The sequence below is a fragment of the Cervus elaphus genome, chromosome 13 (assembly GCF_910594005.1).
Source record: "Cervus elaphus chromosome 13, mCerEla1.1, whole genome shotgun sequence".
Classification (NCBI taxonomy): domain Eukaryota; kingdom Metazoa; phylum Chordata; class Mammalia; order Artiodactyla; family Cervidae; genus Cervus; species Cervus elaphus.
Genome location: NC_057827.1, coordinates 69,405,606 through 69,419,180, shown reverse-complemented (window position 1 = coordinate 69,419,180; position 13,575 = coordinate 69,405,606). Strand labels below are relative to the sequence as shown.

General features: G+C 64.5%; 1 protein-coding gene across 3 annotated transcripts in view; it reads right to left on the bottom strand.

Annotated features, from left to right (window-relative positions):
- Positions 1 to 5,386: 5,386 nt before the first annotated feature.
- Positions 5,387 to 13,575, bottom strand: part of EXOC3L4 (exocyst complex component 3 like 4) — a 47,253-nt gene continuing 39,064 nt past the window's right edge. For all 3 annotated transcript variants that reach the window (XM_043922172.1, XM_043922170.1, XM_043922173.1), the window contains exons 3-12: positions 12,612 to 13,263; positions 11,556 to 11,667; positions 11,208 to 11,330; positions 10,748 to 10,848; positions 10,467 to 10,547; positions 8,831 to 8,945; positions 7,984 to 8,103; positions 7,755 to 7,907; positions 7,004 to 7,125; positions 5,387 to 5,919 (exon numbers count right to left, since the gene is read on the bottom strand). In XM_043922172.1, coding sequence (XP_043778107.1) covers positions 5,727 to 5,919; positions 7,004 to 7,125; positions 7,755 to 7,907; positions 7,984 to 8,103; positions 8,831 to 8,945; positions 10,467 to 10,547; positions 10,748 to 10,848; positions 11,208 to 11,330; positions 11,556 to 11,667; positions 12,612 to 13,263 — 1,772 coding nt within the window. In that variant the 3' untranslated portion in view covers positions 5,387 to 5,726. The remainder of the gene's footprint in view (positions 5,920 to 7,003; positions 7,126 to 7,754; positions 7,908 to 7,983; positions 8,104 to 8,830; positions 8,946 to 10,466; positions 10,548 to 10,747; positions 10,849 to 11,207; positions 11,331 to 11,555; positions 11,668 to 12,611; positions 13,264 to 13,575) is intronic.

The following is a 13,575-nucleotide window of genomic DNA, read 5'->3' as shown; positions in this document are numbered from 1 at the left end:
CCAGGTGGCTCAGTGGTAAAGAATCCACTTGCCAATGCAGGAGACTCAGGAGACGTGGGTTCGCTCCCTGAGTCAGGATAATCCTCTGGAGGAGGAAATGACAAGCCACTGCAGGATTCTTGCCTGGAGAATCCCATGGACAGAGGAGCCTGGCGGGCTCCAGTCCACTGGGTTGCAAAGAGTCAGATAGGACTGAGTATGCAGACACACAATGTGGATCAATTGAAATACAGCTTGATGCGATTAAGGCAGATGCAAGGAAGGACAGTCTGCAGGGCTAGGAAGCCTAGATGTAGAAATGGAAGGGTTTTTTTTTACTGCCCTCTACTCCTTTTTCATCTTTGAAAAAAAGAAGTATTTCCCAATCTGTCTGCGCAGCAGCAGGAGGGGCTGACGCGGGCCAGGGAATATAACGCGGGTGGTGTGTGATGAACCGCCATCCCTCGATTCCCCCTCCCGGAGCTCCCAGGGCGAGGGGAAGTGGACGGCAGAAGGGGGCGCATCCTGCCACAGGGCTCAGCAGGCGCAAGAAAGCCCGGTGCGTGCGGGATGGGACTGGAACACCGGGGCTGTGGGTCGCTGGGTCTGGCCGCCCCCGGAGGACCTGGCGGGAGGGCGGGGCCGGGGCGGGGCTCCTCCATGGCCCCGCCCACTTCCCTCCGCGGGATGACTTGCACTTCCCACGGCCCCAGGCCCCGCTCGCACGCTACTTCTCCCCTCACTTTGCAGGGTCAGGTGACCCGGGACCCTTGCTGGGGCCTCTAGTTTCTCGGGGATGTCCCGCTCGCTCCCGAAGTGCGCTGGGCAGAGCCATCGGATCCTCTGTTGACAGGTGAGGAAACCAAGCCTTGGAGGAAACAAATGGACGCAAAAAGCTGAGGCCTTGAGGCTGGGATCTCTGCTGCCACCCGGCCTCCCCCAAAGGGGAAGTCACTTGCTCAGGGTGATTGGCAGCTGCACCTGACCTCGACCCGAGTCTCCTGACCACCCCGACGACCACGGGATGGTCAGGTCAGCTGACCAGGAGCCACCCTCCCAGGCCAGCCCCTCCCAGGAGAGCCAGGGAAGGTGCCGACAGGCAGTGTCCCCTCAGGCCTCCACCAAGCTGTCTGCTTGTTAATAGCCCTCCCTTCCTCCGGGGAGGAAACCAGGGCCCGCCTCCTTTCTGTGAAAATGAGGCCTGAGGAGAAAGGGCTGGAGGTGCTAGAGGTGGGGCCACACTGGAGAAAGCAGGGCCCGCTGGGCACCAGGACCCCAATCCCAGTGGCCTGCTAAGCACGGCACCACCTCCAGGGCACCAGGGAATCTCCACGCCAGCCCGTGGCCTGGGCTCGTTCCTAAAAGGGCCTGGCTTTCCACAGCAGTTTTTGGCGGTGAGGCAAGATGACCTGCTTCAGACCTGGGGCTGCCCCAACCCGGCAAGCCGGGCTCTTCTCCTCCACAGCACAGTTTCCGGGAAAACAGCCTTGCTCCACATAAAGTCCCACCAGGGACAGAGTGGGTCACGTGGCAGGAGTCGTGGGAATCCCAGTGCTGCGCAGGGCCGGCCAAGGCCGAGGGCGGAGGGAAGCTGCCCCAAACCACCACCAGGCCTTCCCCTTCCTCCAGTCCGGGTGCTGGAACACCTCCTCATCCGGGGAGCTCTGCCCTCTGCACTTTGGAGAGGGAAGGCACGATGGTGGGGGCTCAGGCATGGAGACCACTTCCACTTGGGCCCTGGGGCATCCTACCACCTCCATCTGTGGTTTCTGTTTTTGGCTGAACAGAGCAGCTCGTGGGGGCTCAGTTCCCCTGAGGGGGGGATGGAACCTGAGCCCTTGGCAGTGAAAGCACAGAGTCTCAACCACTGAACCACCGGGAAGTCCCCCATCTGGGGCTTTAAACACATTGCTTCACCCCTTTGGCCTCAATCCTTTCTGGAAACAGAGCAGTCACTCACTTAGGGAGCTGCCAGAGAGGGCTTCAGGGAGAGGGTGCATATAAATAGCAATGATTGCCATCCTGAGGGAGTGCAAACAGGCAGGCCAGTCCTCCTCCTGTGCATTTGCACTTTCACCAGTAATACTCCCAATGTTACACCAGGAGGTGGGGCCCAGCGAGGTGGAGTAACCTGCCCAATGTCTCACAGCTAGCAAGGTGCAGAGCTGGGTTCCCAGCCTGGAGGTGTCTGAATCCACAGCCTAATCCTTTTTTTTTTTTTTTAAATTTAAGTATAGTTGATTTGCAGTTTACAATTGATCTGCAATCAGCTAATCTATATTAGTTTTGATCGCCCTGCCTGGCACAGGCCAGCCACCCAACACTCCACACTGGGAGACGGCTGGGGAAGCACCATCTAGCCCAGGGCGGCCCAGTCCCAGCTCCTCCCCCTGGGCCAATGGACGGTGGGCAGACATTGACCTTGGTGGGAGGGGGACCCTCTGACCTGCTGGAGGTCCCGAAGGGACTCTGAGGTAGAAAAGGAGGAGGTGGGAGAGGGGGCGGAGAGCGCCCTAGGGACCCTGCAGCCCCCTCTCCCCCTGGGGCAGCGATGGGGGCCCTGTGAGGACTGCATCCCAGCCGCTGAGGGGCCCCGTGAAGTCCAGGAAGGCAGGGGCCGGGGTCAGCAGGCCAGGAAGGAGGCAGGAGAGGCCGTGTGGGCATGGAGGTGGTAGGCCGGCTGCCCCTCCCGGCGCCCCCGCTGCAGGTCTCTGGCCGATCCCACCTACCCCGAGCTCCGCGCCTGCCGGGCATGGCCTCCCAGCATCTCCTGTGTCACAGAGGAGGGGACCCAGCCTCAGAGAGGACCAGGCCAGGTCACCTGCTGCGGGAGACAGCAGGCTGAGACCCAAACACCCTTGAGCGGGGTTGGCCCCGGGCTGGGCGAAGGGCCACAGAGGGAACATGTCCAGGTGGAGCAAGAGGGGACACCCAGGTCCCTGCTGTCACCTAGGCTGTGTTGGGTCAGCAGGTTGGGTTTCCTGTCCTTGAAACTGAGCATCCTGCCTTGGGCAGCCTGGCCCGTGCACCCTCTCACCCCCAGCCTCATTAAGGAGCCACAGGCTCAGGGCCAGAGACGACCCTCCGTCCACAAAGGAGCCCCAGGAAATGTGGGCAATGGCAAAGCCAAGCTGAGCCCAAGGGGGAACAGCAGGGAGCCACACAGGGGGAAGGGGGTGGCCAGGCAGAGGTGGGGCCTGGGACCCGAGCTCTGGGGGCACGCAGGATGTCCTGCTGCCCAGGGGAACAGGCACTGGGTGAGCACCCCCACCACCACCCCTGGGCGCTGACAGGGGCTGGCACATTCCAGGAACACACACACACACACGTGAACACACACACACGTGAACACACACACACACATGCACACAGGCTTCCTTATCAGCCAGACAACCTGGTCCTCAAGTCCGGAAGCAGCTCAGAGAGCCAGCCCTCTCCCCCCACGCTTGGCCCGGACAATAGGATGGCCAGGGAAACACTCCGGCTCTTCGCGAGGCCTCCTGGGACCTGGTGGTGGGCAGGGTCCTGAGCACAGTCCCCCAAGCGTGGGACAGGATGGCCAATGGCCAGGGCCCTGGAGCCGAACCAGCCGCGGTGCCCTGGCCTCAGCCCTCCCGGCAGTCCCCCGCCCCCCTGGTTGCACCCTCATAGGAGCTGCGTCTGGCCTCCTAGTCACCCCAACTTGGCCTCAGGAAGCCGACCCCAGCCCCTCACGCTCTGCTGGGCTCACAGGAACACAGCCGGGGCATACGGAGCCGCCGGGGCACGGAGGGTCCTGCCGGGAAAACCCTGCCTTTCTGGCTCTGGGCCTGGCTCTCAGCCTACATCCTTCCTGCCTCCCCCTGGGGGTGTTCCCCACTTGCAGGCCCCACCCACCTCAGGAGTCACTGACGGAGCCCCCCGCCCCCACACCCAGGGTCTTTTCTGCTTTTTTATGCCAGGCCCATGGGAACAGGGGGTCACGGGGGCCCCAAACCTGGCTTTATGGCAGGCCTTTGCTTCACTCCTCTTGGCCTGGGAGGCACAGACAGCACCCCCATTTCACAGCTGGACAAAACTGAGGTGCAGAGAGGTGAAGAAACTTGCCTACAGTCTCCTGAGTGGAAAGTAAGAGAACAGGACTAGCCTGGCTCAGAAACCCAGCCCAGGACCCTCTACCTGCAGCCCGGGACCCTCTGCCTGCAGCAGCCTGGGACACTCTGCCTGCAGCCAGGGGCTCAGGCAGGGCCAGGCCCGTTGGTTGGGGCCGGGGCCGGGGCTGCAGGAGGGGTCTCTTTGAGGGGCCTGGGATGCAGAGGTGTCGGGGGTAGCAGGGGCTCTCTGTGGAGAAGCTGGCCAGGACCAAACCAGGGCCCCTACCCCGACCTCTGCCGACCACCGGGCTGACTCGTGGGGTCAGGCTGGCCTGTCAGTCCCCTGCCACTCCTGAGGGAAAGAGGCACCCCTTGGATACCTGCCCACCCCCCCTCCCCCCCGCCCCCGCCGGCTGTAGGACCTCAGGCCACCCATGCTGGGGCCTGGTGTGAAGCAGCGCTGACCTGCATCCTGTGCTGGCCTCAGTTTCCCCACTGACACTAGGGCTGCCTGTCAGCGTCAGCACTCACATGCCCTGCCCCCACCCCACCCCTGTTCCCGGGGCCGGGGAACCCCAACCTCTCCTCTTCCTCCTTCCTGCTCCGTGCCTAGCCAGGCTGTGCCTGGCACTTGCTCCTGACCCCCCCAGGATCCCAGCAGAGGGGAGGGTGGGGGGAGGCACCTGGTGTGGCCACCCTCAGCGCCTCCCTGTCAGTCTCCCATCGCAGCGCTCCGCTTTCCTGGCAAGCCCCAGGTTGCCAATGCAAATGGGGTTTCCTAGCAGCCTCGCCTGCAGGCTGGAGCCAAATTTCAGGGCCACGTGTTTGTGAGAGAAGGATGAACAGGAAGGTTTGCAGGGGTCACGCCGGAGTAAGCTCCTTGCAGGCTCATGTCCAGAGCTGGCACCTGCAGGGTCCACCCCTCCTCACACTCACTCCAGGTTGACACTTGCCCTGTGGCAGCACATAGCTTTCACTGCTGGGAGGTCCCTCTCGCATCTAACCCAAATACCTCAAGCTGTAGAACACGCTTTGGCCTTTCCTTATCTGCCAGGGCGCAGGCTTCCTTAGAACAGGACAGAGCAGTGCCCACCCCTGCAGGGCGAAGCTCACTTGGCACGTGAGGCCAGGGGCCCCGGGGAACCAGGGTCAAAGTTTGTTTTGCTCTGTAACCATGGCAGTGGGCCTTCCCAGTTCAGACCTGCCTCACTCTCCCCGTTGGTACGGTGGGCTGGAAAAGGGAGTCAGCACGGAACTTCTGGCGGGCCCCTGGGTGCATGGGGACACAGACCTTCTGTCTGAAGTCAACTTGGCCCCGCCCCTCCTTAGAGAGATGCCGTTTTAATTCATGTTTATTTTAAAAATAAATACTCTGTTCTTCACTTTCATATTGGGGTGGTGTGGGACAGTTAGGCAGGGAGGCCTTCCTGGGTGGGCAGTACCGAAGGGAACTTCTGCACCAAACCCTCCTCCAAATGCCTGGAATGCCTCTCAGGGCTCCTCCTCCTGGTCATCAGAAGGAGGAGGATGGACAGGACAGTCCACGACTCGGGGCTTCGGGCCTGGGGGCAGAGCTGAGGCTACCTCCCGGGCCCCCAGCTTGGGGCCCGGTGCCCAGGGGAAGGTGGCCGCCCCTCCATCCACCGGGGTCAGCACCGTCTCAGGCCGGCAGCACTAGATGCAGGTGATCACCATGCCCACGGAGGTGGACAACTCGATCTCCTCGAAGAGCACGCGGCCCCCTGTGGCCCCGGAGCCGCCGGCCTTGGCCGCAGCCCTCAGCAGGGCCTGGGTGCGGCGCAGGAAGTGCTGGTTCCAACGGTGGCCCAGACGGCGCAGCGCTAGGATGGCCAGCACGTGGTCCCGCCTGCAGAGACACGCGGGCCCCCGCTGCAGACTCAACAGCTCCAGTGACACCCCGGACCCCAGGGCCAGGGGGACCCCGGGGCTCGGACGGGAAGCGTTAGGGCACCCAGCATTCCTGGGGCGTGCCTGGGTCTTGAAGGGTGCAAAGCCCGGTGGAGACAGGAAGAGGCAAGCCTGACGGGAACGGCCTCTGAGGCCCAGGCAGAGGTTCGGGAAACCTAGTGGACCGAGGGAGGCTGCACTGGGCCGCGATGCCGCAATGCTGGGAGCGGGGACAGGCAGGGGAGTCAAAGTCTCTTCCCCTGAGAACCATGCTGGGGAGCCCCGGCCCAGCGGCAAGCAGAAAGGCACGTGGGGGTGGGAGGCTTGGCCCAGTGTGCCTCCTCTCCCGCCCCGAGCACCCCAAGGAGCTGGAAGCACTGGCGGCACCTGGGGGGAGGAAGGGCTGGCCTGACTGTGCAGGAAAACCCCGAGGGGCCAAAAGGGGAACCTTCTGCCTTGGCACAATTACTCTGAGCCAAAGCCAAACAGACACTGCGGGCAGGGATCAGAGGATTCTCCGGTGGGGCGGGGCCGGGCAGGGGGCCGGGGGCCGGGGGCCGGGAAGGGGCTAGGCCTGGGGTTTTCTGTAGCCTCCCCATCCTGGAATCTCCAAGGCCATGGAGAGATTCAGCTGGGATTTCCACGTGTGTGATGACTCAGCAACCCCCAAACACACACCCTAGGATCAAAGCCTTCTTCCTCCTGGCAGGTCTCGGGCTTCCAGAGAGGGCTTGCTCCCGGAGCTAGGGGCCTGTGCCTTCCCCTAAGACTCACTGGAAGAAGGGCTCCGGCTCCCTTCAGACTCCAGGGACCACAAGACTGAATGAGGACGGTGAGAATAGATCACCAAGAAAGGGCACGCGATCCCACCAGGGCCCCCGCAGGTCCGAGCCCCACCCGGAGGCCCCCTCCCCGTCCCCCTTCCCCCCAGAACCAGCTCCCCCCGCCCGTGGGCTGCTCGCTGGCCCACCTGCAGCCGCAAGAACTCTCCTGAAGGCGCGCGGCCCGGTCCCCGGCCCCAGAACCAGCTCCGGGGTACGAACCTGATGTCGGGATAGCTTCTGATGAGCGTCTCCAGGTGCCGCCCGATGTCGTCCTTGCGAGTCTCGCCCATTATGTCAGCCACGCATGGGATAGCTTGGCCCAGCCACTTGGCCTCGGAGCCCTGCGGAGACGGGGAGACGCGGGCTCGGTGGGCCACCCCCGCCCCCAACCCCCTTCCCGCTCCCACCTGTAGCCCCTCGGTTAGTGGCCCGTTTAGCCCTCCTGCAGCCACTACCTCGGCCCCACCGGGACCGCCTCCCGCCCCACGGAATGGGGCGTGGCCCCGGCTCAGAGTTTCTCTTCCCTCCCCACGACATGGCGCAGGGGAGGCTTTCCGTGTCTGCTCAAGGGGGTGAGCCCAGGCCCCGCGGGGAAGGCCTGCCAGGAACCAGACGGGGAGTCGGGGACCAGCGGCCCAGATGAGGGGTATCTGTGTGGGGAGGACGTGCCTGAGCTCGCACTGCTGGGGGTTGGGTGGAGGAGAGGTCGGACACAGTCCCGGCCCATCAGACGGGGCTGCGACCCTCATCCCTCCCCTACAGCCTCCACAAAGTGTATACAAATCAACGCAAATATATGCAACGTGTCCTCCCCACCTGGCCCCGCCCCGGCATGTGGAGTGCGCCCATGGGGGGGGGGTCTCTTACAGGGGGCGAGCTGAAATCAGAATGAGGGGGGCGCTATTGGAGGTTCTGCAGCTGGAGAACCCTCAAGGCCAGCGCCTGGGGGGCAGTCAGGCGATGCTCCTACCAACTCCTGGAAGGTGTTGCTGATGGCCTGCGCCTCGAACCTCATCTTCTTGGAGCCGCTCAGGCGGTCCTCACCCCGGAACCGCTGGTGGGGTCTCAGCGCCTGTGCCAGGTACTCGCGGACAACGTAGCGGTGCACCTCCTGCAGAGTCTCCTGGGGGGGGGGGGTCAGGGTCACTGGTAGGAGCCCTGGGCATGCCCCCACCATCGCCCGCCCCGCCCCCGGATACCTGGGCCAGGGGTGGGGCCATGTGCTCAAGGAGGTGGGAGAAGGCCACCACCTTGTCCATGAGGGGCTTCAGCAGGTCCTGGGTCAGCCAGGCCTTGGTGCACAGGACCCTGAAGAGCGGCTGGGGGCAGAGCGGTGGGCAGTCTTCCGAGGGCTGACCCCCAGCACCCACTAGACCCTCCCCTGGGCTCCCAGGGCATGGCTCCTGACAGGGGCGATTCAGGCCAAAGGACGAGCTGGCATCAGGAAGAAAGTCTGGGGAGCTGACCCCCTTCTCTATGGTATCTTGCGGACAGCCCCATCTGGCTCTAGACCTTTCCCTGAGACTGCCTCCTCCAGGCTGGGAGGCCCTGTGGGCACGGTTGGAGTTTGAGCCTCTAGCCAGGCCTTGCGTCAGGAGTCCTGGGAGCGCCTTGAGGGGCTGCATGAGGCGCCATCCTCAGAGAGTCTCAGAGTTCGTCTCTGAGATGAGGAGACTGAAAGAGTTAGTCGCTCAGTCGTGTCTGACTCTTTGTGACCGCATGGACTGTACCTCCGTCCATGGGATTCTCCAGCAAGTACACTAGAGTGGGTTACCATTCCCTTCTCCGGGGGATCTTCCTCACCCAGGGATTGAACCTGGGCGTCCTGCAATTACAGGTGGATTCTTTACCATCTGAGCCACCACAGAAGCCCAAGGAGAGTGTTGCTCAGCTGGGAACGTGTCTGGGTCCCCTGCCTGCCCCCCGAAACACCACCCCAACACGCTCCTATGGTAAATGAGTGCTGTGACTTGGGTCCTCAGGCTCCAGGACACAGGGCACACCTGCTGGGCAAGAAAGTGGGGAGAGAAGGGCCCACGCCCTCACCTGCACATCACCCTGCAAGCCCTGGAGGAGCTGCTTCTGAAAGGCGCAGGTGGCAGCCACCAGGGGCTTCTCCAGCTCTCCAAAGCTTTCTGGGAACTTGGCCAGAAGGTGAGTCCTGGGGAGGGGGAGGGGCCAGGGGCGGGGCAAAGTGGGCAAGGGGGTCACGGCCTGGCATTCAGCCGTGAAGGCTGGGTGCCACCCCAGCTCCGTTCACTCAGACTATAGTGTGAAGGGCAGCCCCCTGGAGCCGCACGGTGGAGAAGCCCTGGGAGCAGTCACGTGAGGGGGCAGCACTCGGCCCAGGAGCCGAGCACAGAGGGGTGGGCCAGGGGAGGGTTCGTGGTCCCGCCGCTTGGCAGAGCCCCCCTGCGGCAGGGCTGAGCCAGACCTCCATCCCTCCTGGTGACGGAACATTGCAGCACAGCCGCTCCTGGCACAGGGGCCCTCCTTAGAGGCTCGTGATAGTCGCTCAGTCGTGTCCGACTCTTCGTGACCCCACGGACGGTAGCCCACCAGGCTCCTCTGTCCATGGAATTCTCCAGGCCAGAATACTGGAGTGGGTTGCCATTCCCTTCTCCAGAGGATCTTCCCGACCCGGGTGTTGAACCCAGGTCTCCTACAGTGCAGGCAGATTCTTTACCATCTGAGCTCCCAGGGAAGCCCTTTGGGCCTCATAACTGCCTCTCCAAATATTGCAATGTCCCCATCTCACCATTGAGGGGACAGGGTTAGGCTCTCCCAGTTTGCAGCCCAGGGACACAGAAAGTGAAGTCACTCAGCCGTGTCCAACTCTCTGTGACCCCATGGACTGGAGCTCGCCAGGCTCCTCCCTCCATGGGATTTTCCAGGCAAGAATACTGGAGTGGGTTGCCATTTCCTTCTCCAGAAAGGTAGGGACACAGAAAGGCAGGCTAAATTTCTACCAGGGGCTTGACCAGAGATGGCCTACCCCAGAGTCCCCTGTCCCCAGGCCCAGCCTGGCACAAAAAGAGTGTTAGAGAGCCAGTGACTCATCACGGTCATGCTTTGGGTTCCCAGAGCCCTGGGTCAAGCCCCAGATCCACCACGTACGGCCCGCCTGACTGTGGACCAGTGGTGATGCCTTTCTGAGCCCCCACACTGCATTCCTGTCTGTACGCGGGGACATCACACCATCAGCAGGAGCTGATGCATCGTCAGTTGGGGGACACTATGGCTTGGCTTGGGGCTGAAGGCACTGGCAGCCCACAGGGGAGAGGAACCCGGGCCCCAGCACCAGCAAGGCCCTGGGGGGCAGTGGGGAGTGTCAGGGAGGGCTTCCAAGAAGAGAGAGGGTCCCTAAAAAGGAAGAAGGCTGAGCCGGAGGAAGGGAGGAGAGAGCGGAGCCCTGGGTGGCAGGGATGAGCTGGGCAAGGGTGGCTGGAACCTTGGCCTCTGCTCAGCCCTGAAGCTCCCCGCGTCCCTGCCAGGGGCCTCAGGTCTGCCGGGGCCACAGGAGGACCCCACGGCGGGGCGGGGACGAACACGGAGGGCGGGTCCCCTCCGGGAGGCCTCCGGGGACAGGCGCCTTGGGGCCGCAGGGACGGCGTCGGCGCCGCGGTTCCCAGGGCTCGCGCGCCCCCTGCCGGTCACGTCGGGCACAGCGGGACAAACCCACCTGAGCTCCTCGCAGGCATTGATGCTTGCGCACAGGTTAGGCTCGCTCACCGCCCCTGACTCCAGAAAAGCCGTTTTGAACCTGGGGGGCAGGTACGCAGGGGCCTTGGAGACTCTCCCTGGCTGCTAAGGCCCCGAGTCCGCCCTCCAGGCTTCTCCTTCCCAGTTGTCCGGAATCTCGGATTCCGAGGAAACGGGATGGGTGGGTCCTCCCCAGGGACGACCAGCGTCCACACTCTGGCCACCCCGCCCACCACATCCCGGCTCAGCATTCACCCGCACCTGGGCAGGAAGAGCCCCAGCGCCCGCGCGCAGATCCCCAACGTGGTGGCCTCCAGCTTCGTGGAGATGGCGCTGGCCGCCTTCGCGTGCTCCGCCACGAGCTGCGAGCGAGCGCGTCTGAGTCCTCGGTCCCGATGCCCCAGCGCCCACCTCGTGGCGCGGGGACGTCTCCACCCTGCCCCGCTCTGCCTCCCAGTCTCGGCTCCGACTTCCAGGAGCCCCGACTTCCTGGGGGGTCAGTCCTCCCAGCTCCGCACACCAACACCCCCCCCCCACCACCCCCCGCTAAGCTGGGAGCTGTGGCCTCGCGCTCCCAGCCTGGCCATGAGACCCGAGGACCTCCGACCGCGCCCCACGTGGGGCCTCAGGCTCCCGTCCGACGGGGAGAGGCGGTTGTGACTGTGTCTTATAAGTCTCCACCGCCAGAGGCCCAACGACACGTCCTTCCCTCCGGGCGCACCATGCAGACGTCCGAGGACAGCGTCGTGCGGTAGAGGCCCTGCAGCACGTCGGGGGCTTCCGCAGCCGCCCAGCGGTTCTGCTCCAGCTGCAGGATCCTATCGAAGCAGCTCGCGATCTCGGTCTGTGCGGGCCAGGGAAGGGGCCGCGGTGAGACCCTCCCAGGAGGGAGACCCCCCTACCTCCAAGCCCTAGGGCGCGCCCTTGGAGACAGGGGCACCCCTGCCGAGACACAGGCCCATGGCACAGAGAGGCTCGGACCCTGGGCACTGCGCCTCCCTACCCCGCGGCATCGACCGCCCTCCACCTGAACCCCACCCCCTCCGGCCCGGCCCCGCCCTGCTCTCACCTCCAGGAAGCTGGTGCAGTGGTCCTCCAGTCTGGCCCAGACGTCCGGTGCCAGGAGCGGGGGCAGAGGCCCCGAGGGCACAGTCTGGTCCTGGGAGCCCAGGAAATCGGGACTGGAAGGCAGGGCGGGGCCTGGAAGGTCTGGGCGGGACTCTGATGCCGCCGCAGCTGCCCCCACTGCCCTCTGCATAGGCTCAAAGCCTAACGCCATCGCTGAGGCCCGGAATCTGGGCTTCTGTTCACACGCCCAGCCCCCCACCCCGCCCTCCAAGATTCCGTGCCAAACTCCTCTCCGCCCGGCTTCCCACCTCAGGATTTCCTGGCTAAGCAGTCGGCGGAGCGTGCCCGAAAGCATAAAGATGGCAGTCCGGATGGACCTCGACCAGCTTGCTTCGGGAATGACCTCCACCCTCTCGCTCGGGGTTCACCCAAGATTGAGCTCTAAACGCCATCAGGACCTTGCAGTTCAGGGTCCAGATAGGATCCAGCCCACTCCGAGGCGGGTGCCTGTCTGCAGCCACACAGAATATTAAGGAGCCCAGCACTTTGGCGCCCCCTCCAACTGCCCGTCTGCCTGGTGAGGTGGGGAGCGCTCAGGTGGACGGGGGACCCACCCCATCACTTTCTGAAGAGCCCTGAACCGAGGTGTCCATCCAAAGCAAGAGTCGGGGTGAAAGCCAGCCCTCAAGGAGCGCGGTGAGCCCGTGGTTGTGTCCAGGGTGGAGGGGGCGCCCTTGGCCAGTTCACTCAAAGGCCCCGCGTGGACTAGGCGGGACTCACTGGGCTCACCGCCTCGGAAGCAACCCCGCCCGTAGCGCTTTCCAGCTTCGGGAACCCGAGTTGGAGAGCACCAGGGTCTGGGATGGGGAGGAGAGAATGTCAGAGGGTTCCCGGATCTCGGATCTTGGTGCCTAACAGCCAGTACTCTCCCCGGGAAGAAAAGGAGGAGAAAGGTGCCCTGTGCCCTTCAGAGCAGGTTCCCGAAGGCCTCGCGGGCGGGCAGTGCCAGCCCCTCCTTGCCCTCACCCCACCCCGCGGCCTCCGGCCTGGGCCTCACCTGCCGTACACGTTGGTGGCCCAGTCCAGCAGCACGTAGAGCTGCTTATAGCTGCGGGCGTCTTGCGTGAGCTCCTGGAAGCGCGGGGCCACCGCGCCGTGGAAGGCACTCAGGTAGGTCTGCCACGCCGGGAAGCCGGCGGCCGCGTAAGCGGGGTGCACCTCCCGCTGCACCTTCTGCAGGTCGCGGCGAACCAAACCGCCGAGCTCGGCCAGGAGCCGCGCCACGTCGGGGGCAGCGTCGGCCGCCCCCGGGGCCTCCCCCGCGCCCGCCTGCCGCACACGTTCCTCCGCGCTCCGCCGCACCGCGTTCTCCCAGTGCTGGCGCCAGCCGCGCGGCGTGCGCAGAAAGTCGCCGTCTGCGGGGGGCTCCGGATGGGCCTCCTCTTCCGCGAGCACCACGCGGGCCACCTCCGCGAGCGCGGCAGCGTCCACCCCGTCCGGGCCCAGCGTCTCGCGCACGATGGCGCCGATCTCCTCGGTCAGCCCGTCGTAGTGCAGGCACACGTCCATGGCGCGCCGCGCGAAGTCCGTAGGGTCCTGCTGGAAGGTGCACGAGGCTTTCTCGGCCAGTAGCCCCGTCTCCAGGTGCCACAGCTGCTCGAAGGCGGCCAGGAGTTGCCGCTTGGAGATGAGGTCGGCCACAGATGTGCCTTTTGCAAGGTCGGGCGAGAAGAGGGCCAGTGAAGGGGACGCTCCAGGTAGGCCTATCGGCCTGGACCCTACACACCCTGGGCTGGGCTGCCTGGCCCCAGAGCGCTACGGAAGGCCTGCTCCAGGAGCAAGGGCCCCGACTGCCCTATGTCCTTCAGAATTGCCTTTGAAGAGGCAGATCCCAGGTCCCGAGCCTGGTTCAGATCGAGCCTGGGATGGTCCTCCCCTTGCCTTCAGCCCCTACATCGGCCGCTGCTCCCTGCATGGAGCTGGACCTGGTGGCCTCCAGCGCACTCCTGACTCAGGTCCGG